Source organism: Haemaphysalis longicornis, unplaced genomic scaffold, assembly GCF_048455015.1.
Source record: "Haemaphysalis longicornis isolate Haplotype H1 unplaced genomic scaffold, Haemaphysalis longicornis Haplotype H1 scaffold_25, whole genome shotgun sequence".
Lineage (NCBI taxonomy): Eukaryota > Metazoa > Arthropoda > Arachnida > Ixodida > Ixodidae > Haemaphysalis > Haemaphysalis longicornis.
The window spans coordinates 5453925-5479351 of record NW_027526314.1 but is presented as its reverse complement, the minus strand read 5'-3'; the positions used below and the strand labels follow the sequence as shown (position 1 = coordinate 5479351).

Genomic DNA, 25427 nt, shown 5'->3' with positions numbered 1-25427 from the left:
ACCACCGACAACAGCAGCGCAGGACATCGTTTCCGGTTCCGAAACCGACGATATGACGTCACCCTGAACCGGCCAGACACGCAGACCGATGTTTCGGCACGCCGAAAGCGATTTCGCTAGTGCTGCCGATTTCTGGAAGCTCGCGGCCTGGACAATCAAAATCGATTTTAGATGTGATAACGGCCTCCGATTGCTGCAACAATTTCTGTAAGGCATCTGTACAAACTACTGAAGCCAATTATATCATTTTTAGGCGTCGAAATTTGGAGTCAAATAATGCTAAAGTGACGACAAGTTCTTTTTGTACTGACAACAGTATGGTTGAAGAAAACATTATATTCCTTACGCGCGTATTACACGCGTAGTAGTTTACACGCGTATGGAGCGGTCGTGAGTATGGTTAGAGCTATAATTTTGTTAACGGGGAAGAGAATCTCTGGATCTGGTGGTATCGGTTGGAACAGTTACCGCTCCAGCATCTTGTGCTGCCTTTGCACCAAATACGGATCACGGGCCGCACAGGCCGTCAGCACTCACGCATGTCAAGCGCACCTTGAAAGCACGGATAGGTTCAGAAATTCCTGTGTTTGCGTGTGCGCAGGTATGCAATGTCGCCCTTGCCGAAAAGTTTAGTTACGTGCGTCAGGTATCATCCACTGCGCACGATCGAAAGTTCAGGCTGTGCTTAGAGTATGCGCGACTTTTGTATGGGTGTCTCGGTGGGAACCAATGCGCCGAGATAATTTTTTTCTCTCGTTAGTGTATACTGGGATAGAGTACTCGTTCGTATACTAATTTGCGTCTTGTTTTTTTTTTACAAATTGGGAGGTTGCTCACACTTTTGCATCATGCAACCTTTGGCTCTAGCTAAATAAAGAAGGACTTAGAGAATGCGTTGCGGCCTTGGACTCACCAAAAACTGAGTCCAAGGCCTGTATAACGAATTGTATAACTGAGGCCTGTATAACAAACTCGAGGAGTTGCATGCAGTGGAGTAGCAATGTAGGCTCCTCTAAGTGTCCTCTGGTCTGGGCGATCAACCGAAAAATAAAATGCAAAGAAAAATGATAACGATAATAATGGCAGGACACGTCGGCAGTCGGCCAATCTAGTGTTGTGGAAATCCCTACGCCAGAAAAAGTGCTTAGGTGCCCTCGCTGATTGATTGTAGGGTTTAACGCGCCGACGCAACGCAGGCGATGAGGCGAGCTGTAGTGGAGCGCTCCGGATTAATTTTGACCACCTGGGGATCTTTAACGTGCGCCGAAATATCGTACACCGAGGCGTTTTTGCTTTTCGCCTCCCTCAGAAAAGAGGCCGCCGGGGCAGGGAATCGAACCAGCGACCTCGTGCTAAGCAGCGCAATTAGGTGTCCTCGTGAATTTTATATGCTGCAATAAAGGTCTCAAGCTGCAGTGAAAGGTTGAAAAAAAGCTTTATTTTGGTTTCATTGATCAACTTACGTAACAAAATGGTATGAGCTAAATGGGGGCTTCACCGTTCAGTTCTGAAAACACGAAGTGCAAATGACAGCTGCTTCAACGATCACTTCTAAAAACAAAAAAAAAGTAAAATAAAACAGTTGCCTTCTGCCTATATATACGTTGCGCTTGACAAACATGAGCTGCTCGAAAGACGTGTTTGAGAGCCGGTTTCGTTACGCTGTCATTATCAGGGATGCCGTGAAAAACACGCGTTCCACGTCTGCTGACGTCGCATTTACACTGAAAACTGCCCTTGCGAGTCGGGAAAGCAATAAAAAGCGGCTAGCGTTCGCTTTCAATAGGTCGGAAACGTTTCGGAACAAAGCTTGCAGCGTGGAGCTTGTTTTTTTTTTTTCTTCGTGGGTAATATATAAAAAAAAAACTGTTTCCAGTGAGCCGCTGAGTGCAGGAGCCAGTGTGTGGCAGTGCGCTATGAAAGCGGATTATATTTTCCATAAAAAGCTAAGAGGAAGGGCAGGGGGGGGGGGTGGCTCAGAAAGTGAAGGGGGAAGCAGCGCCCAGCTTTTACAGTATGAGCGTGCTCCTAAATCAAGCATTGGTCTTCTATAGTCGCCCACAGGCGCCAGCAGTGCCAACAAGAACCCCCCTACCCTAATTTCAGGCGCTAGGTGTGCGGTTACTTAAGTCTTACATCCAGCATGCAGAAGCAGAAGTCGGCATCAAAGCTCTACTTGCTGTCTCGAGAAATATTTATTATATTTTTGTTACTTGCAGTAGCGACTGCTCAGGTGACGGAGAGCTTCTTCTAGCTGGTGAGAGGTTCGTTTGCGCCACGAGTTGCTCGCTGATTTTGCAGAGGCTCCCTAGAACAGAGCGAACGCGGCCTTTATTCGACCGCTAACTGCCGCGTCGGAGCTGGCAGGCGCAGCCGTGGCCGCAGTTCCTATTTCATGGGTTCTCCTGTTCCGGGTGCGCAGGGGGATATAGCGTTTGTTCCAGGCGGTGATGATGGGCGCTATATCCACCTGCGCACAAAAGCCTCACTAAAGAACCAGAGCGCCACCTCCGAGGCATCCAAACAAACACTTTTCCCCACCCCACTAGAGCTCACATTCTGGCCCCCACCCTGTGCTCCTCGCAATGCCGCTTCAGCGAGGCACCGGGCACCCTCTACCATGTCATGTGGGGCTGTGATAAGAACCCCCACCTACCCCCCCCCCCCCCCCTCTGCCATTCCCCTCCCTTGAGCACTGGGAGAGAGCACTGTCCAGCTCTGACCCTGACGACCAGCTTTGGCTGGTGCAGAGAGCCCAAGAAGCCGTACGGACTCAAGGGGTCCTGGAATGAGGACTCTTCCCCAGGGCGGACTGCTTTTGAGACACGTTTATTCCTCCTCCTCCTCCTGTTTCGGGTGGATCCCCGAACCAAAATTTTAGGCCTTCGTCGACGCTACCTCGGGCAAAGGCGTCTAAGTGTCTAGACAGTATTGCAAAAGGTCCTGGGGGAGGAGTGGGGAGTGCGAGGTGAGATGGCACGTAAGCTGATATGCGGAAGTTTGCAGTGAACAGAAGCACCGCGCCAGCGTCCCGCTGACGGCAAGGTTGGATGCGAGTCGCCGAAGGTTCCAGAAGCAAAAAACAAAAGTTAAAGAGAATGGGGGGGGGGGGGGGGGGGGGTCAGCTCGCAGCCGGGGCGAATGCACCGCCAAGGTAAAAAATCACAAGGCCCATTTGGTGGGAGAGAAGCGGGGAGGGGGGATGCCGCCGCGGTAGTTCCCCACCACGGATACCAACAGCTTATAGCCGCGGTTATTACGCGGAGATTGGTGACGAAACTCGTAGTAGTGCTGTATATAAGGGCAGAATTGTAGTAAGGTCGCTGCTTATACATATAACGTGTTTGTAACCAGGCAATCGATTTTAACAGTATTGCGTGGTTGTTAAATTCAAGGCTCCGGCTTGCTAATATTTGAACCTGGGCTGGTGGGTTCTCTTGCGTGTTTATGCATATTTTGGCAAAAACGGTGCGTAGAATGGAAAAATACATGTAATTCCATTCCCATTTCATTCCGGGAAAAATGCACTTAATTCCATTCCAATTCCATTCCTTCGAGTATTGTCGCCATTCCATTCCCACTCAATTCCGGCGTCACGAAAATGTGGAATGATTCCGGATTCCTTCAAATTCCGGACTGGTAACTCCGCAACACTGGTATGAATACTCATTTTATTGATGCTGGTGCGCACCCAACACACACTGATAACGGCGGCCGCTGCGCGACTGGCATTCCACGATTCTCCAGCTCTATCTTTTTTAACCTACGAACGATACCGAAGTACGGGACCTTATCAGAAAAATAAACAATTATGCAGCGGCAGGAGTTGACGGGTTTAATCAAGTGTGATTAAGCGCGTGGCAATAGAACTAAGTGACATGTTAGCGTACAATATTAATCCATGTTTTTCCTGAGGAACTTAAAGTTGCTAGAGTGACGCCGATTCATAAAGGGGAAGCACGCGTCAATGTATCAAATTACAGACGAATATCTGTCCTGACAGTTTTTTCCAGGGTATTTGAGGGAGTAATCTATAATAGACTATCGACTTTCTTTCTTAAACACAATGTAATTTTCAAGTATCAATATGGTTTCCAAAAATCTAAATCAACCGAGCAAGCATTACTGTACATCAAAGGTAAAGTAATTGCAAACATTGAAAACAGGCAGTTCACAATTGGACTGTTTTTAGACCTTAAAAAACCATTTGATTCGGTAGATCATAATATTTTGCTAAATAAATAGGAGAGGTATGGAATACGCGGCGTGGTAGGTAACGTTTAAAAAGCTATTTGACTCAAAAAAAGTAGTTTGTTCAACTAAACTCCATTGCATCAGACATATTAGAGCTAAAACAAGGTGTCCCGCAAGGCTCCAAGTTAGGCCCGTTACTGTTTATAGTTTATGTAAATGACATCATAAATATAGAAGGTCCGCAAGAACTTGTAATGTATGCGGATGGCGCTAATGTTTTCTTCACATCTGATAATATAATTAAACTTCCCTCAACGGTAAATGTTTACTTGGAACAATTATCAAATTGGTTATTAGATAATAAATTGCAACTTAATGCTACAAAGACAACTTACACGACATTTAGGCCCTACAATAAAAATGTCAAGAAAAAAATCCCCATTATATTCAACGGAACCAAGTTAAACCGAGTGACAGAAGTTCTTAGGTGTTTGGTTTCAAGAACAACTTTCGTGGAATACGCATACTGCTCACCTGTCCTCCGAACTGTCTAAAAGTATAGGTCTCATATATAGAATGGACCATTTGATACCACTATGGTTGAAACAAAGCTTATACAATGCTCTCATTTATTCTAAACTATGCTACGGGATTTTGGTGTGGGGGATCACAACTAAAACTAATGATAACAGGCTCATTGTATTGCAAAGAAGAATTTTTTTTCATATACAGTCGAGTCCACTTATAACAATACCGGTTTTAACAATGTATCGGATATAACAATGGACAGCCGCGGCACCGTCACCTTTTCATTGTATTCTATGGCAAAATAAACCGCTTATAACAATGCTGTCATGATGCAATATCGGTTATAACAATTAAATGTGGGCACTGGCACCAACCCTGAACGAAACAAAAATGCAAAAACGCTGCGAAAATGCCACCCCAACCCCGCCTATTACGCAAAAGGGCATGACAGCATACGCGCGGCGGACAGGCGATAGCGCACTTGGCCTCGCACGCGGCGAGTGCGCGCCGAAGAGGCTCGCATGCCACCGCTGCTTTCGCCTGCCGCGGCGACGCGGAGGAGGGGGAGGAGGACCTAATGGGCGCCTCTACGGGCAGTGGGGCAGTCCAATCTGAGGGTGCGCCGCCTGTAGAAAAAGCACCGGGGCGCCTAAGCCGCCGCAGCAGCAGCGCTGTGTGCACTGTGCCGACCTCCCCTATTCTTCGCTAATTTGGCCAAGTCTCCAGCTCCGCCGTTTGCACGTGTTCCGAGTCTGGTGCTTACCAGCGTCGTTTTCCTTGCCTGTTGTCACTGTTCCTGTTCTGTGGTCACTGTCGCCTCGATCCTCCTGTCCCCGCACGTGCGAACATCGTTGCGCATTAAATACTCTTGTTTGTCACGTTTTCTTTGTTATTTTCGGCATAACCCGCTTATAAAAATAATCGGTTATAACAATGATATTTTCATGGCACCTCAATATTGTTATAAGTGGACTCGACTGTATTTAGATTATCGTGGCTGTTACGCAGATTTGAGGACAAGTCCTTTACTTACTGAATATTCAATGCTTCGAGCTGACCAAATCTATTACATGAAGGTTCTGCACACCATTTATAAGCAAAAGACCCACAATCAAGTCAACAATAAATTATATAGGTTCCATCTCAGACATACAATACGGCACACTCCAAAAGTAAGAACGACCTATGGTGAGCAATCTTTCCTGTACCAGTCAACTGAAATAATAAATAAAATAGGAGAAAAATTAAACTTCGACGCCAGTGAACTTACGTTTAAAAAAAAGGTCAAAGAAGTGTTACTTAAGGAAAACGCTCGCAATACTGATATATAATTCAGGGTTCCAAGTGTATGTTTACATGTTCCCCTAAAGGTAGAAATTAAAAACAATTACAAATAAAACTATATTAATACGTAATTGTGCCATAGTAGTGTAACTGATGAAAGTTCATGCGTACGAATTACTGCGTTTATGTGTACATTGTGATCCCTTTGTGAATTTGAGACCTATGCTTTGTATCATACATAAGAAATGTAGTAATGACTTTGCTTTGTGCTATTTCTCTATTACGATTGTGCTATCATGCTTAAATTTGTGAACAGACGTGTTGTTATGTACGCTGTAAATCGGGTGGCTGAGGCTTCTGTCAGGCCACGTTCGCCTTTAGTCTAAGCCTCCCCTTGGTTTTTGCAAAGAAATAAAAAATCAAATAAAAAAACAATCATAGATAGCGTTGATTTAAGTATAAAATACAACGGGAATATTTTCTATCAAGAATAACCTTTGTTTCAGTTAGTATTTTTTTTTCTCCTGAGCCAGTTTTCAATCAGGACGGTATTTACTTTTTCCTGTGAAAATCATTCATTCTTGGGGATAAAACATATAAACTTCATAATCAGATGGTTATACTGTCAGGCGCTCATATTATTAATCATGGGTATAAACAGCTGCAATATAACGAATTTTTTTTTCTCCGCCACACAACGCTTGTGGGCGGAGCTCCTGCTGCACTCTTACCCTGTCATCAACTATAGTAGCGTTTCCACTCGCTCTGCTTTGGCCCACGACGTTATCCACCCTCGGGAGCGGCTCCCCGCACCGACGCTTGAGTGCAAACCTTTACTGCCATATAAATGTCTGCCTTCTTTACTGTCTTCCGCCTTAATTGTTCATTTCACATAGCTTCCGTTCTCACCGAATCGTCATTCATTTTCCCACAACGAAGCATCCTTGCATCTGCATTTCATCTGCAGTAGGCGGTTGACTCCGCACACAAACCTTTTTTGCCTCTAGCAGTCCATAAGCCCGCACAATAGCAATTGGACCTCTATGACACAAATATTGCGCAAGTACTGTCCCTTCCACAACTTCTAACTCTTGCACGATCAACATACCATACTATTCCTCAGCTACCCGTATGTCTATCCGTTTCCAACAACCATATTGGCGCTATCTTCACGGAAAGTATTTCGCAACTAAACGTAACGTCGAGAGCAAGAAGTACAGCACATGCACAATAAATATTTCTACATGACTCTTCACTGCCATACTATTGATAAAGTATTGATAAACCCGTCTCATGATAATCATTCATAGAAATAGAAACAGTTACACATATCTAGTACGGGCTGTAAATTGAGTCGGCGCACACAGCAGCATTGCCTCGGTATTCACGTTGGTAAAAATCTAATTCCTTGTGTACGTACTACTCAAGTTTCATTGCGCGCCTTCGTAACAGTCGCTCACAAGAGCGGTAATTAATTCCTCACTGCCCTTTCTGGCAACAGTGCCAGTTGGGTTTGTTGCCTTTCTGTTTCGGATTGTTTTGGTCTCCCTTACAGTCACTAATTTCCACCTTCATTTACGATTTGTTCGTTCGAAACAAAGTACATATCACATCGAAAACCTACGTCCTGTTGTGGTAAGGCTTTCTTGGAGTGGGATACTCGGAAGCTTATCTTCAACCTTGTATACAAACCAAGGCGTAAGAAAGCTGTAGGTGCTTACACAGCGCCTGCCTTGTTGAAACAAAGCGGGCATGTGATGTTCGTGGCAGGACGGCATAGAAGGCACTACCGGTACATAGCATTGGCAATTGATTGAATCTCGGCCTCTGTTCTGCAGGTGTCGAGGTTAATGACCTAGCTTAGTGTCACTAAATAAGGTTTTGTAAGCTTAGTTTTGTAAGCTAAGCTTAGTGTCACTAAATAAACTAAAAAACCTTATTTAGTGACACTAACCTAGCTCATACAGCTAGTGGACAGCGCTCCAACGCTGTAGCTTACTTCTTTTAGCCTCACTTCTTTTCGCCGCAATTCGCTACTCCCTTCTGCGTACAGGAGCGTTTTAAAGCAAATCTTTTTACCTCTACCCCCCAAGGGTTCATTTGCGAGCGTTGGTGTCATCAAAAAACTCCCGCGAACAAATAAAAAAATTTACTGCACCGCCATGAACCGAACCTGGAACTAATAGAATAACAATTCCAAAGCCCGTTGTCTTACCGATTTAGCTACGAGCACTTTTTTTTTATTTATTGCCAGGCTTGCACTTTACAACATAATACATGCAGGGTTCAACACATGAATGACACCAAACTGAAAAAAAAGAAAAAAAACACCACCACCAACCCGACCGGGGCTGGCGTTGTCATTTAAAAGGGTTTTAACGTTGCCAGTGGCTCGACACTTGAAAGCCACTCCGGCACACATTCATGCAATTTCTGTTCCTCTATATACCTTGAAATATATTCCCCGAAATACACCCGCGACGTCTGAGCGTCTAGATCGCTGTAGACATAAGCCGAGCGTGCTCGCAAAATACTCTGGAGGCCCAACAACATTATCATGTCCAATGGCATACCATCATCGTCATCCACTGCCAGGTAACGGATTCCGTGTGGGCTCAGAGGGAGCTCCTTGCGCATAGTCCTCTGAAGAACGTCCCAGAAAAAGACACCTTCCCAACAGTGTAAGAATACGTGATCTACTGTTTCTGGCTTTTTACACAGTGTACAGTGCGTACCCCACGGAACAAACAAGCCCCTTTGTTCCATCCATGTCTTTGTGGTTAATGTGTTGGTGTGAAGTTTAAAAAAGAAAGACTTCACCCCTGACGGTACTAACATTTTCTTCACGCGTTTAAGAACGTTTTGTCCAGGGCCTCCAGCGTATAAGGCTCTGTACATAGGAACAGGGAGGATAACGCTACATACATCATTATACAATTTCCTCCGTGTAACAGTACTCAAATACTCTTTCGAAAAACGCACGCTCAGAAAGCTCACCGCGTCGACTACTTCCTTTAAATAGCCGCGGAGACCACCACTCATGCGGCCGCTCGTCACAACAAAATTGGGCAGAACTCGTCCGAGCCGAAACTGACAGACAGTCCTCAAAAAAGGATCGCGTACATCGCGAAAAAATAAAAACCTGTTAACAAGCTGTATCACGAACAAGTGGATCAGCCCTAGCCCACCTTCCTGAACACGCCTGAAAAGATTTGTTCGGCTACTTCTCTCCCAACTTGAGGCCCAAACAAACACCGCGAACACGCGGTGAAGTTTCTGCACATTCACTCGCGAACAATGTAGAACTTCCATCACGTACCACAATTTGCTGGCAAGAAATACATTGCATACGTTTGCCCTTGCGAACATAGATAAACCAGCGCCCCTCCAAGTGTCAGCCTTCTCGCGCAGCTCTTGAGCTTGCGCACGCCAATATGGCTCACTGTCTCTATAATACTCCAGTGGAGTGCCCAAGTACTTGACGGGATGAGTAACCCAATTGATGTTGGCAAAAAACTTTGGGGTTGTTGGCCAATCGCCGTGCCAGAACCCGACACACTTTCCCCAGTTCACCAGGCTTCCTGTGACAACGCCAAACCTTTTAACAATTTCGACTGCGCGAACGACACTTTCCTTGTTGTGACAAAACACCGCGACATCGTCCGCATAGGCAAGAAGTTTCACTTGACGCGTATGTAAACGGAAACCTCGAATCTGATCGTTCTTTATAATAGTTAAACACAACATTTCAATGTATATGCAAAAAAGCAATGGGCTGAGTGGGCAGCCCTGGCGTACCGAACGTTGCACGTTAATGGGCGCTCCCAGTGACTTGTTTATAATTAACCGCGTCGTACACTTGTGGTACGCCAGGGTCACTCCGTCTCTAATGACTGCTCCCACTTTGATGTGGTCCAAAATAGGGAGCAGAATATCGTGGGAGACGCAATCAAATGCCTTTTGAAGGTCTAGTTGAAGAAGTGCAACGGCATCTCGAGTGGCGTCACAACACTCGAGTACACACCGCGCGGTGTGTATGTTTGTCGTGATTGTGCGTCCTTTGATGCCGCACGTCTGGTGCGGTCCAACAAGGGTTGTGATAACTGTTTGCAGCCTTTGCGCGAGCACCTTCATAAAAACCTTGTAGTCTACGTTAGTCAACGCTATTGGTCGGTATGAAGTGACAGACTTTTATTTTAAAGCAAGGCTTTTTACCTCTACCCGCCAAGGGTTCTTTCGCGACCGTTGGTGTCACCGGAAAACTCCAGCGAACAAATAAAGGAATTTACTGGTACCACCGGGAATCGAACCTGGAACTGATAGACAACAAAGCGAGAGCCCGTTGTCTTACCGATATAGCTACGAGCCCACGCGAAGACGGGGAAGATAGGTGGTGTACTCACCAAGCACATCTACGGGTTTACCCCCTGTGTTCTCGCTGAATGCCACGTGAAAGCGTCAAGCGACCACTCACGCCCGTCTAGCGGCCCTGTGCGCACCTTGCTCATGTGCTAAGAGTTACAAAATTAAAGGAACCTCACACCAATGCATGGTATCTCACTTCTAATACGCAAATGTGCTAAAGCCTGTAGCCTCCAGTGTTCATGTAAAAATCACAGCTCCTTGTCGTCCTCCCTCACGCCAAATCAAGGAATCATTCAAATACTCCTTGATGTCCAGGCCATCACTCCAAGCCCCATCATCAAGATACTGGACCTACATCTCGAGGCTAACACCAAGAGTGACTTCTCCTTGCAGCGCCCCAAAAACAGCAACAATCAAATCATACACATGATCAGGCGAGTTGCCACCAAGAAGCGAGGCCTAAAGGAATCCGGTACCTTTCGATTAATTGAAGCTTTTGTCCTCTCGAGAGTTACTTCGCCAACCCCCTGTCTTCTTCTCGACAAGGAAGATAGAGAGATGCTTTATATGATGATTAGAAAAGCGGTCGAGCAGGCCTTTGGTCTTCTCATGAGTGCGTGCACGCAGAGGCTGCTTAGCACGGGGATCCACAACACGGTGGAAGAGCTGATAGAAGGCCATCTTTCTAACCAGAAGGTCCGACTCAGAACTGCGGTGGGTAACCGCATGCTTCACCAGATTGGCTGGGCAGCCCAGAATGTCACTCCGCTTGGCGACTAAAACTAAAGATGCTCCCTTTGCTTAGAGATATGAACCCCTCACATGACGAGGGTCAGCGAAAAGCACAGGATCAAGCGCTAAACACCACCCTCGGTGGAGATCATGCAGTTATCTACACAGACGCCTCCAAACATCGCGGGCAGCAATACGCCATCATCGTGGCTACCTCCAGAACCAACCTCCTTGCGCGTACCTCGCTTAGGACCCAAGAAATGACGGCAGCAGAAGAGGCAGCCATCCCCTTGGCTCTCACTCAACCAGGGGTTCGGAGGGTAGTCACCGATTCCCAGCAAGCCTACTAGGAATTACCAGTCGGGTTGGGTATCCTGACATGCACTGCGCGTGCTAAAAAAACACTCCCCAAATGGTGCCATTCAGCTCATCTAGACACCCCCTCAAGCTTCAATGGAGGGCAACAAATATACCCACCCAACAAGCCTGCGCTTTAACCTCCCGTGCTATGGGGCTGCGCGAGGACAGTCACCCGCTTGTCACGTTCAGGGAGATAACCCAGCATTATCGCCTTCTGAGACAGACCGTACCTTCGCCTTACCCTGACCTTTCAAGAGAACAACAAACTACCCTACGGCTCATACAATCTGGGCTCCTTCCCACAGCCTACGCGTCTTCACTTAATGCATCCGAATCGCTACGACGAAGAATCTAAATTTTGCTCAGAAGTAGGAACACTCTGCCCCGTAATCGGGGTGTGCGACTTTAGCCCTGAGCACCCTCCTCTCTTTCCGTCAACTACCCAACAAGAGCAATGGAAGATGCTGCTGTCCAGACCCTCTCTACCTACCGAGCTTCAGCAGATGGACAGAACACAGGCCGCGCGTACTGCATATGGACCCCACAGAAGAAGGAATCACTCCCCAGGGCTGCACTCTGGGCAGTTCAGGAAGTATTTTATCCACGTCCTCCTCCTTCTCTGCCGCAAATCTGGTCACCTCCGTCCGCGGCGCAGAGACGGAGAAATCAGATCGTCTAACACCGGGTTGGAGCTTACTTTAATTTTATAAGAAAAGTTTCCACTCTTGTGCTACAGCAAAACAACTCAAACAAACACCCTTCATGCATCATGCATTGATTTAACCTTACCAAGAATATCTCTTTCAAGTAATAAATGGTGTGGTTAAGTGCATTTCACTTCTCTCTACTTTTACTATTCGTAGAGCGATGTGAGGGAATTTAAGTGACGTCGCGTGCGTAATCGTTATGGGTGCCGTTTACAGCTTTGCTTTCCTACCACATTCACGGAGTGGATTGGCGCGTTTTTTCAGTTTCCTCTGTTTTAGGTATCAAAACTGTTTGCGATGATGCATACGATGGTGGAAGGGTTTTCATTCGGAATGCCTCATTAAACATTGCCGTTAAAATTGGTGAAACCTCGGCTTTGAAATGCTTATAGAAGGCCGCGCTTAGCCCGTCTAGGCCGGGCGACTTTCCAGGGTTTAAATTATCTATAGCTGCCTTCACTTCTTCAACAGATATGGGTTGTTCCAAACTGTCTTTTGTTTCGTCCTCAAGAATTGGCATGCAGCTAAGATACTCCTTCCGAAAGGTTTGTAGATTACAGGGCCGATACGCGAATAACTGTTGGTAATATTCAAAGAAAAACTGGTGGATGTCCTCTTTTTTGCTTGACGTGCGTCCTTCCCATTCGATTTTATCTATCGTCTTTTGTCGAACACGTGCTTTTTCAATTCCAAGCGCCCGTTTGGTGGGCGTTTCCCCCATCGCTAATCACTCAGCTCTCGCACGAACGAGCGCTCCGCGATAGCGTTCTTCGTCCATTAACTCAAGTTGATGTTTCAGTTTGCCTATGTCATCTTTAAACACACCTGGTGTTTTCCCTTCCTCTATAGTTAATCTTTGTAGAGTGTGACGTAGCATCCCTTCTTTCATTTTTTCCTCGTATCTTATGCAGCTTGATCTTTCGATGGCTTTAACTTTAATTGTTTCTTTCAATAATTCCCATTGTTCTCCGATTTTATTATCCTCATTTTTAAATTCTTCAATTTTTTGCTTAACTGTGTCGGTGAAGATTTCGTCCTTTAAAAGTTTAGAGTTTAATTTCCAGAGGTCCCAAGAAAAGGTCGTTTTTTGTTTTCTCGGCCCAACGCTACATTTAACAAGGCAGTGATCTGAAAATGATACTGGATGTACACTATATGAGTGGCATTTAAGGATTAATTCGAGTGACACATAAAATCTGTCAAGCCGCGCGTGACTGGTTCCCTGAAAGTGGGTGAAGCGCACGTCTCGACCATTCTCAAGGCATTTTGCCACATCTACCAGTCCAAACTCGTCGATAAGTTCGGCCAGCAAGTCCGTACTTGCGTCCTTGTAAGGACTGCTGCTTGTCTTGTCTTGCGGGGATAACACACAGTTGAAATCTCCCATCATTATAATTTGCCTCTCGTCAGTGAAGTATTGACGTAGAGTGCGAAAGAAATTCTGCCTATCCTCTCTCGCGTTCGGTGCATACAGACATATCACACGCCATTCAACGTTATTCAACGCGAAATCACACACAACGAAACGACCCAAAATACACGATCGAACACTTTCAACCTCCAGGCCTGAATGCTTTTTCAGAAAAAGCACACAGCCTGCAGAGTTTCCTACAGCATGACTGACACACGCAAAATACCTAGCCGTGAAGCGCTGCACCATGCTCCCGGTCTCATCCTCCCCTTCAACTTTCGTCTCCTGCAATGCCACCACGTCTAAATCCTGCTCAGTAAGTAGGCGGTGCACCTGACTTTGCTTCTTTTTTGCTGAGAGCCCTCGAACGTTAAGCGTAGCAAAGGTTAACTGACCTTCAGTAGGCATTTAAACAAAGACGAGGGGTGGAGGCCGGGAGCATGGTGCTTACCGTTCTCGTCGCGCCGTCGCTACACTCTTAGTCGCGTCACGGATGGCGTCCTATTTATATGCGGTGGGCAGTCTCAATACCGTGACATAAGAGGCCCTGACAGAGTTCTTTTCCATGACAAAACCTCAGGTGGTTGCATCACGCTTATATGCTGCGCCAACGGCCCATGTCACGGCTATAAACTAGCAGACAGCCTGACGCCAGGAATAAAATAAAAAAGGGGGGGCAATCGTGAAGCTCCGAGTGATATGTTGGCTTGCGGCGCATGCGCGTATTCCTCCTCACACAATCGCCCGCGAGCTGCTTTTGCGGTGGCCGACGATGCGCGCCCGACGACGCGTCGAAAGCCGAAAAACATTCACAAATATCTCGCGCGCACATGCGCAGTAGCAATGGAAAAAAGTTCGCGCGCGGTGAGTTGTGGTACGGTGATTCGTCTCCATCGCGCACGTGCGAGGAATTTCATCGCGGAGCAAACTTTCTTGACCACATTCGCTTCCGCTGACATTAAATGTGTGCTTCTAAGTCGGTATAACAGTCGAAACAACTGCAAATGCGATGGGTTTATTAGGGCCACCGGTCACGCAAGCTAAGCAGCGGCGCCATGTCAAGCCGGCTGGTGCGGGCATAGCCCGGTTGAACACGAAAGGATAGGTAAGTCCCTGGATTTCTTGTTTTTTTTTTTTGAGGGGGGGGGGGGCGCAGACTGTAAGAATTAGTGTTTGCAGACAACTAGTAATGGCCATGAAATTATGCCTTTTTCGTCGTCGTAAGAAGCCCGCGCCAAAATAATTCTCCGATACCCGGGGCCGTACGGTAAACGTGACGTGCTATATAGACAGAATTCAGTTTCCCTGTGCGGCGGCCGTTTTGGGATCTAGGCGAAAAATGAAAACGCTTGCACATGTGGGGTACTCCCTTGTCATAATGAGTAAGTACCGTGGTGTCATAAAGAAATTGTATTTTTCAATGTGTTTCATTGTCCAGGTCAAGGCACATAAACCCAATTTGAATTCTGTATTTTTCAATTTTCCATGGCCACTGTTTGTCATTTTCGGTAGGCGTAGCGAAAAGTTATGTAACGTTTTTTCGTAACTAGGTTTTCTCGCCGTCGTTTCAGCTAGTGAATTTTCTGGCGCGTTGAGTAGTCTTGATTCTGTGGCGATTTGTAAAATTCATTACGGTGCGTTTAAGTGGTAAAGTTTTCACATGATGCAACATTCATGAGTAACACCAGCCCCCATCTTGTTGTCTTCACCACAGCTGTCGTCTGTCTAGAGTGTCAACTCGCGGTTTGCTGAAACATGATAGCATTGGCAGCGCAAACGCGGCGCGTCGCCGGCGTGGAGGTCGCTCGAAGCGGTGGCTTCTAATGTTGTTAAAGATGCGCTGGCTGTTGCTCGGTGCGCGCAGTTTACCTATGCTTTAGCCAAAGATATTGCTAGCAATCTTGTTCCATCTTTAAGAAAATGTTTTGCGCCATACTATTGGTGGAAATTGTTTCATAAAAAGAAACTAGGGCACATTACCCTCCGCATGTAACAGTGAACAGAGTTTCTTTTCGACGTGCAATTGACTTGTCTCCGTCAAATAAAATTATGGCAACGTTTTCTCGCACGCCTTTTCACAGAAAAAGCGCTCGGCCTTCCTATGTATATGAAGAAAACGTCCTCTTGGAGAACGTTTGAATCTACAAGAAAGTAAGAAAGAAATAATTGCCTGAACTACAGATGCACTTACCTGATTTATGATAATTTCACATATCTGCTAACGCGTTGGTGATACTTCTGCTGCGCCCCTTCAGGCTATACTGTTTTACTGCCAATAAATAACGCCACTCTTTTGTACCTTGCCACTCATTCACCTGCCGTTTCTTTTCTTCACGCAGTGCCAACACAACAGATTGCTACCCGTGACTCAAAGTTTTTTGAAATGTTTACAACGCTGTTTCCATTCCAGTGCGACGAAATTCCAGAAGCAGCAGCTCCCGGGCCAAAGATTGCTTGTGGCGATTCTACAAAGGCCATGTAATCATCAGGAGTGGTGTACCTGGACCATAATTGAAGCCCGAAGAATGTACTTTTTCTTTGTTTGGAAATATATTACATTAAGGACATTAGATAGCCGCCAGCTTTAGGCCAAACGTTGGGCATTATACAGTCAGTAGCCTGCAAAAAAGACGAGTTTTCTCCCTATTTTGTAAGCAGCAAGCTGCTGAAAATTCCATAAATGAAAACAATAATTTTATCTTGACAGGTCGTTATTTGCTCTTTCACAGAAAAAATTAATTTGTGTTTCATAAGGGTAATCTGCTAATATTTGTATTTGTTATTTAAGTAAAAGTCTTTTGTATTCACATTTGTATTTTGGATATCAAATAAAAAGAAAACATCGTTCCTTGGACATGGTGCCATTAATGTAATTTTCATCTCACACTTGTGCATGCTCATGAATTCGAGGATGACAAAATACCTAAAATTTACATACCTAACTCAGTTCTCTGTTCGTGTCCCAAGCTTGTATGAGTAGACTATCGCTTCAAGATCCGGATAGGTTTAAGGTGCAGATACTTTCTTTACAGCTTTGATTCTATCATAGCATTATGAATATAGGGAGTTTTTTTTATTTCGTGGTATGTGCATTGAGGCCTGATAAATCAGGTGGCAAAACACTGAGATTATAAAGGTAAAACCTCATTGCATGAGAACTGAGATCATGAAGATGTTCCAGAAGGGCACAAATTAAAAATGTTTTAGGGTAATTGCAGCCATTGCAACCACTTTATTTGTGGCATTATTTTATATGATCTAAACTTTCCATGCACAAGGGTGCGTTAATGCCCTTGAAACTATATGAAAATACTGAACCGCGACCTTGCCCGTCCGCGTGCAATAATAACTCGCTAATAATGGAAGCGCGAATGAAACGAAGCCACATAAAAAAATCGCATAAACTCAGAGAAATGTCTACTAATGCGCAGCATTCTTATGCCGCTCATCTTGAGTGTGAGTCTTTTAGAGCCAATTTTCTTGGTTCTTCTAAGTCCTGTCCCTCCAATTATCTCCATTTACCCTATATATACAATCACAAGTGTTACTTGCGCCAAATCTGCATTTTTTGTAAATGAAGGGCGTTACAAAGCTCAGCATTTTCCGTAGTTTTTATACTGTCCTTGTTCTTTAGTTTTTCATAATTCTGTTCGACCAATTATCTCCATCTACGCTATGATAACGATTAAAAACGTAATTTCAGCTAAATCTGCATTATTGTGGAAATGCAAATCGTTATACAGGTCGCCATTTTTCGTTATTGTTTTATATTTTTCCTAATTTTTAGTTTCTCAAAATTTTGTTTGACCAATGATCTTCATTTACGATATTATAATGAATAAAGGTGAAACTTCCGCGAAACCAGCATTTGTCTGGAAATGCAGGGCGTTACAAGTTACACGGCCGAGTGATTGTCCGGTCTGCGCGAGAAAATGCTGATATTCTTTGTGTGCTGGCGATCCATAAAAGAAAACGCAGTAACTGGCCTTCCTAAGGTTCTTTACCTGGGCATCAACTCAGCAATTCTGCAGGCGTCGCGACACAATGTTAGGTAGAGGGAGTGATTTAATATTGGTTCGTTATATTACCAGATGCGTAATTTACTACCGCCCCCCTATTACAAAAACAAAGGTCAAGGCATGTAACCGCACCATCAGAAGAGCTACGACGAACAGAAAAAATTCAGTACACCATTTCATGCTTGGTATACTTGCCGCTAGGGACGAGACAGCTCTTATTTTCAGTACGACAGTGCGCCTTACTTGCTAGTTATTTGCAAGCATTGTCATAGGGGGCACTTTCCGCCAATGGCCATGAATACTTTTGGTAACCAGGCAGAATAACTGTTATCAATTCCGTTTGCATCGATGGAATAAATCCCCGCAAGGCGCATCATACTGTGGAACGGGCACACAGCATGACAAAAGGTTTCCGCTCGTACCAGTGTACTTAAATTCCCGCAAACCATATAGTATTATGCCTCTTTGGTAGAGCGATTCAAAAACGGTGGTCTAAAGAAAGCCACTCGCCACCGAATGTGTTATTTAAGACTCCTGCTTTACGCGCAAGAGCATGCAGAATACTTATAGGCCCATGTTTGCACTCCCGAGCACCCCCTGGGGTGTGGTGCAGTGGTTATGATATCTGCCACTTGATGCGTTGTAGTAGACCCAGGTTCGATTCCCCGTAGGGTTACGTCTATGTGCTTACATGTCTCGCATGATGTAACATGTGTTAGAGCATTCGTCCCGTGGTGCTGGCGTTGGCCTGTCAATGCGAGTGAAAAAAAACAGATAAAATCGATTCTGGCCGAGTGGCTTTTTTTTTCTTTTCTTTTTTTTTGGTGAAAAGCAACAAGGCCGCTTATTTGAGGGGCCGTATGATTTGGGGGCCGCTTCGTAAGTGGGAATAGATTAGCATAACGGGCCGCGTAGAAAAATCACGGCCAGCGGCCCACCGAACACACACCCCGGGGTTTAGGTGGCTCTCGCGAGTGCCGCTTAAACGCCGGGCCGCGTGTTCGGTGGGCCGCGTGTTTGGCGGGCCACTTTAGCTCGAGGCTGTCTGAACCGCCGCTTTATAAGCGGCTTTAAATTGACGCGGCGGCCCGCCTGCATGCGGGTCGTATAACCAGGAATTGACTAAGAGTGTAGGCGTGTCCGTCCGCTGTCGGGCTTCCCGGAGGCTGTACTTGTCCCGGCGTTGTATCCGGCTGTTTGTGGTCGGCCTGAACTTTCGGCCGTAGTCGCAGGGACGACCGCCGCGCGACTGCCGCCTTTTGCGGCGGCGATCCGGTGCTACCTTCTTCCACCTCCTCCTTGTGGCCGGCCTCGTCGTGGGACCGCTTGGCGGTCGCGTTGACGCTGCTAGCAGGAGAGGCGACGTTCGTTTCCATCTCGTATGGCTCAGTTGCATCCGTTGTGACTTCCACAGAGGGGGCGTCAACACCACCTTCCGCCTGTTGGACAGGCAAAGGTGGGAACACCTCTGTCGGTTGCCGGCCGTTTCCTGGGTCCTTGGGACCGTCACCGCTGGGTCCACCTGGAGCAGCCGACGCCTCTACCGTCGAATGCTCCCCCACACCTTTCGCTGCTTCCTCAGCTTCCACTGTGTCCATCAGCAACTCGAACGAATCCTCTCTCTCCGTGGACCCGGTCACATTCGCGTACGTCTTGACGCATTGCTCTTCTCGGTGTCCGAACCGCCGGCATCGGGAGCAGCGCGGCACCTGGCAGTCCCTCCGTACAGTGGTAATCTCGCTAAGGGTGAACACGGGAGCGCGTGGCCGCCGGTACTATCAGAGCAGCCTAGCGTGCCCAGCGCGAACCATCACGCATGCGCTGTGCGGGCCGAGCGATATTTTGCTTTCAGCGCGCGCAGCGCGTCATCGGAGCGTCTGCTTGTCGTCTGCTATGTTGCGTCTCCTCTGCTAATGGTACCTTGCTTTGATCCACGATTCCTGGATTCTTACATGAAAACGCCCAAATATAAAAAGGTAAAGGATGATAGTTTTCTCCCGTATCTTGAATGAAGGTCGTAGCGCCTGCGCGTCCCCGTTGAGTGACCACCTTCGAAGCCTTGAACTGCGCGCTTCTATGTGCATTTGAAACACTTTTTGTAAGCACTTGCAAAAATTAAGTGCTGTTAAAATCTGCGTGATCTTTTGATAGAAACTGTTTGAAACAAGTGGGCGAGTTACGCTGCTGTGCCGAAACCATTGTATTGGAGCTGAAGAACGAATTACCGCTCACACGGAAACATTTTTCATGTGGATTCTAGTTTCCACTCATTCATACAGTGGCTGATAGCTCCAGCGCTACACGCGCGATAAACATAGCAGACGACGCGCAGACGCTCCGATGACGCAGTGCGCGCGCTGAAAGCATAGTCTCGCTCGGCACGCACAGCGCATGCGTGATGTTTCGCGCTGGGCACCAACGTTACTAGATACTTTTTTCAGTTTGCAAACTGCGGCGCCGCGAGTGTCACCCTTCCCTGTACCGCCGAGAGGGGGCGCGCTTGCGGCTTTTTGACCGGTCTGAGGGTCGTGCGGAGTGCGGAGCACGGAGGTGCCGGCACCCACGCCGGCGGAGTTACTGCAGGTGTGTTCTTATGCCGGGTGCTGCTTTGTTGCTTTCAAGTGTGCTTCGTAGTCATCGCTGTCACTGAGTCCCAGCGAGATTTATATCGACGTAACTCGCGTAGTGTGTGCTCTGGCTGCAACTTACTACGGTAGCGATCAACGTGGTGCCCGGCGTGGCGCCGACGCTGTCAGCGTTGGCGTGATCTGCATGGTGCCGGGTGTTTTTTAATGTCTTCAACTCAGTCATCGCTATCCCTGTGAGCTACACAGCTCACATGTGTCATGTGACGGTTCTTGAATGTGAGAAAACATGCCTCGCTGCTTTGTGACTGGTTGCCGAAGTGGGTACGATTCGACGAAATCCGCGGCCGAAAAGATACATTTTTTCAAGCCTCCCGCTGACGAGGTGCGCCTTCAACTGTGGCGACGGGCTATACCGAGATTGGATAAGGAACTGACAAGCTCTTGCGCTGTTTGTGACCTTCACTTCCGAGAGGAAGATACTGCAAAGGACTACGTGCACCACATTCATGGTGACGTAGTTCTCATTCCGCGTGGTAAGTGGGCTCTTAATGAAGATGCTGTGCCGCGCATTTTTCCAAATTGCCCGAAGTACTTCTCAACGTACCATACTCCTCAATGACCTGTTCGAAGCTTTAAACATAAAGCTACCCGAAAGAGGCATCAAGCGCCACTCAAAGGAAATACAGGCAAGCCCTAGTTCCTTTTCATACGTGTTGAACTTGGTGCTTATAGTGCGCTTACTTTTACCTCATTCATTCAGGTCATCAAGGACTTCTTGGAAATGCTGAATTCTACAGAAAAGAACTCCGTGGAGCAAGGTCTCAAGCTCTTTGCATCGCAGCAAACCACTCAATCTCTGCGCGTTACCTTGATGTCAACGCTTGAAATCATCGAGTTCTTACTGGATCAGGACGCACACTACGTTTTGACAGCAAAGTTGAACCAGGACACCTTGGAGGTGAGCGTGTTACTGCTGCGACTATGAGTGTTGAGCTATGAGTAATGAAGTTGGTTGTAGCTTAACAAACTTCCTCTTTTCCAGCGGCACTTCGGGCTTGTTCGGTCATTCGGTGGAGATGAATCTCACCCTACGGTGGTCAACTTTACTCAGATCTTCCGGCTTCTCAGTCTGTACACACCAATAAAGACGGCACTTCGTGGCAGTGTGCAAGGAGTACCAGGAAATGTGCTTGCCAGCGTACAGGAAACACTGCGGACGACAAAAGAAGTTCAGCGCACCAAACATGCTTGTTTGCGTGAATTCATAGAGGAAAAGCTGCTAAAGATCACTTGTGAAACGCCCAGAGAACCTGAAGAGCAGGATGACGATCACTCTTACTTCAAAGAAGAAGTGGACGACGCCATTGTGTACTACATTAGTGGATATGTAGTGTACAAGTTTGAAAATCCCACAGCATGCCTTCTGTGCTTAGAAGATATAAGCAGTGCAGCGCCCGTCGTTGGCGCTGATGCCTATCTGACAACCTATAGAAGTTTCAAGGAAGGCTGCATGAAGCATCCAACAGCTAAAATGTTGCGTGTGATGAGAGTTGTTAATGATGTAGTTTCTGCAACATTAGATGAGGCTGGTGCTTGCGAAAATATTTTCTGGAAGGTGCTAGAAGAGCTTGAAAAGTGCAGCATTGCTCGCTTGGGCTGTTCAGACTATGTATCAGCATTCACTTGCCAAATATTGAACTTTGTCATTGTGACAAGAATGCATTTCTTTTCCAGAGATTTCAACCATAAATTAGAAAGCAAGGAAAAGGTGGCTGTAGCAAACAAAAAAGCACGTCTCCTGTAACTCTGGCTCTTGCCTTTGAAAAAGAGTGGCTTCCAGTTTGTTTGTTTCAGTGTTCAGTAAATTGTGTTTAATTTGACTTTGTGTTCAGTGTTCAATAAATTGTGTTTAATTTGACTTTGTGTTCTCGTCATCTCTCGCATTTTATGGCCTTAAAAAGGGCAAACTTTTATTGAAGTAGTTCGGTATCTTTCTTCTAAAATAATGCGAATCGTACGATTCAGTTATCTGGAACGAACAAGTCGTTCTGGGCTTTACACTTCAACATATCCGGCGTCATTAGATGGCTGTAGTGCGTGGCTCATCGTACAATAATATCTAAGGTTCTACGGGCCAAAACCACGATATGATTATGAGGCACGTCGTAGTGAAGGGCTTTGGAAAGTTTAACCACCTGGGGTTTCTCTAACGTGCACCTGAATCGAAGTGCATAGCCCTCTAGCATTTAGACTTAATGCTTTGGCCCACTGTCAATGGTTTTTTTTTTACATAGGCAATCGAATTTTAAAGAACAGGAACGCAAAAGAGCTGTATGAACAGAAGTCCCGCAAGATTCGGGCATCGTGCTCACGTCTCTGCCGTGTGGCATCGCCTTAGCGGCTCAACTGGTGATTTACTTGCACACTCGTAATAACCTTCGCTCACCCTCTCGGGAAATAACTCCCCTTACACAAAATTAACTGCGTAAATTCCGTTTAACATTGCGCGAAGGCTCCGTTACGATGCGGCGACCGGTCAAATGGCGTCGGAAGCGCACCTAGAGAGCGGGAAACGAAGGGGGCCGCGTTTCGCCGCCGCATCCCGGCGGAGTTTGCAAACTGAGGTAATCTAGTAACGTTGCTGGGCACGGTAGGCTGCTCTGATAGTACCGGCGGCCACGCGCTCGCGTGTTCACATTTAGCGAGATCACCACTGTACGTGGCCGGCGGTGTGGCAGCGCAGGCACTGCATGGGACGACCGGGGGCCACAACGAGAGCCAGTTCACCTGCCACACGAATTTGGTGGGGCAAGTCGTCAACCTTCAGTCCGGCCTTCAGCTTGAGGAGCACGGTGCGGGTGGTGGAACCTTTGTCGTGCACACCTTGTACTCGCCAGCGTTCCCGGGTGACTTCGCTAACTTTTCCATATGCCGCAAACGCCGCCCGAATGTCTTCGTCCGCAACACCGTACAGTCGCGTGCGATTTGAAGGTAATCGCGCGATCGTCGACCGACCACGACGGTAACGCCCCCGCGCGGCTTGTTTTACGGCGCCTGGTTCCTTGTTTAAGCATTCTTCTCTCCCTCGGTCGCTGTTTATTCAAGCGGTCATCACTCCCGCGACAAAACCAGTACCCCCTTCCTCTTTTGTGATCGCGCACGCAGCGAGGAGATCCCACATGTCGTATCTTACAGTAGTTCCCGAAAAGGTGCGCACAAACACATTGTTGGCAAATACCCGACATTTATAACAATGGGTGCTATCGCTGCTCACGATAACCAAGAAGAAAGCCCACACGTGATTACAACCACACACAATCACCACAACGCAAAAAGGGTGGTTTACTACCCGTGGGAGTGATGACTGCTTGAAGGAACAGCGACCGAGGGAGAGGAGAATGCATAAACTAGGTCCCAGGCGCACCAAAAAATTCCGCTCGGGGGCGTTATCGTCTTCATCGGTCGAAGCTCGCGCGATTACCTTCAAATCGCGCGCGACTGTACAACAGCCAGTGAAGTTTCAATTTCACCTCTTGGTCCTGCGGGTCGATGACCAGGCAGCGCCGTCCTTTCACTTGCAGTTCGCCGGTCGCAAGCATCTTTTTCGTCGCTTCGGGGCTGTTAAACGTCACCGCCCAGATGTGGTTTATCTGATATGCCCCCAAGGCAACTACCTCGGAAAGCATACCAGACTTGGCCAGCGTGTTCCTGAAATCTTCTACTCGAAAAGGTCGAGCGCGCACGTCACCATGAAGAAAAACTGTGTTTAAAACGATACGCCCGGTAGGCAGAGATGGCAAAATAATCTGATACTCTTCGTTATCATTCGCGTCGATCCTGTTTCCGCGGCTAGGCTGCGCCGCAACTGCCGCCCCTTGGGAGCACATGACCCTACGTCCTTTCACTACGGTGGCCGGAAGTAGAATGATTTAGCTACGAGCACACGCGCAGACGGGGAAGACAAGTGGTGCACTGACCAAGCACATCTACTGGTTTAACCCCTGCATTCTCGGTAAATTCCACGCGATAGCGATGAAAGGAAGCTCACACTAACCCATGGCATCTCACGTCTACTACGCCAATGGGCCTGTGGCTTCCAGTGTTCACGTAAAAAATCTCAGCTCTTTGTCGTCTGCCCTCACAGCAGACGATACCTTAAGGAACACAGTCAAATACTCCTTGATGGCCAGGCCATAAATTCAAGCCGAGCATCGAGATCCTGGGCCTACATCGTCACGCCAACGCCAAAAGTGACGCATCCTTGCAGCGCCTCAAACACAGCGTCAATAAATCATACAGATGAACAGGCGAGTTGCCACCATGAAACGAGGCCTCAAGGACCCCGATACCTTTCGATTAGTTCAAGCTTTTGTCCTCTTGAGAATCAACCCCCGCCTTCTTCTCTGCAAGGAGAACCTAAAGATGCTTTATATAATGAATAGAAAGGCGGTGGAGCAAGCCATTGGTCTTCCGATGCGTGCATCCACAGAGACACTGCTTAGCACGGGAATCTCCAACACGGTGTAAGAGCTGATAGAGGACCGTCTTTCTATCCAGAAGCTCCGAATAAGCAGAACTGCAGTGGGTCGCCGCATCTTTCACCAGATTAGCAGTGCAGCACAGAATGTCACTCCGCTTGATGTACTCCTGGGCTTTAGGCGACAAGACATAAAGATGCTCCCTTTGCTTAGAAATATCAACCCCTCATTGACGGAAGCCGCACACGATCATCGTGGCTACCTCCAGAACAAACGTCATTGCTTGGGCCTCACTTATGACCGAAGACATGATGGCAGCAGAAATATCAGCCATTGCCTTGGCTCTCACTCAGCCAGGGGTTCGTAAGATAGTGGCGAATTCCCAACAAGCCTACCGGAATTACCTGTCGCGTTTGGTATCCCGACCTGCACTGTGTATGCTAATAAACCACTCCCCAAATGGTTCCATTCAGCTCATCTGGACACCCGCTCACGCTTCCATAGCGAGCAACGAATACGCCCACCAAGCCTGCACTTTACCCCCCGTGCTATGGAGCTGCACGAGGACAGTCACCCTCTTGTATCGTTCAGGGACGTAACCCTACATTATCGCCTTCTGAGACAGACCCTACCTTCGCCTTACCCTGACCTTTCCATAGAACAACAAATTACCCTACAGCTCATACAATCCGGCTCCTTGCCACACCCGACGCGTCTTCACTTAATGCACCCGAATCGCTACGACGCCGAGTGTAAATTTT

At 47.1% G+C, this 25427-nt stretch overlaps 1 protein-coding gene across 1 annotated transcript in view; it reads right to left on the bottom strand.

Annotated features, from left to right (window-relative positions):
* Window positions 1-24111, bottom strand: part of LOC144172694 (uncharacterized) — a gene marked incomplete at its 5' end in the record, with an annotated part of 86772 nt that extends 62661 nt beyond the window's left edge. The window contains 3 exons of the mRNA XM_077701325.1: window positions 18773-19319; window positions 22900-23163; window positions 23696-24111. Of these exons, the coding sequence (XP_077557451.1) occupies window positions 18773-19319; window positions 22900-23163; window positions 23696-24111 (1227 nt within the window). The remainder of the gene's footprint in view (window positions 1-18772; window positions 19320-22899; window positions 23164-23695) is intronic.
* Window positions 24112-25427: the final 1316 nt, after the last annotated feature.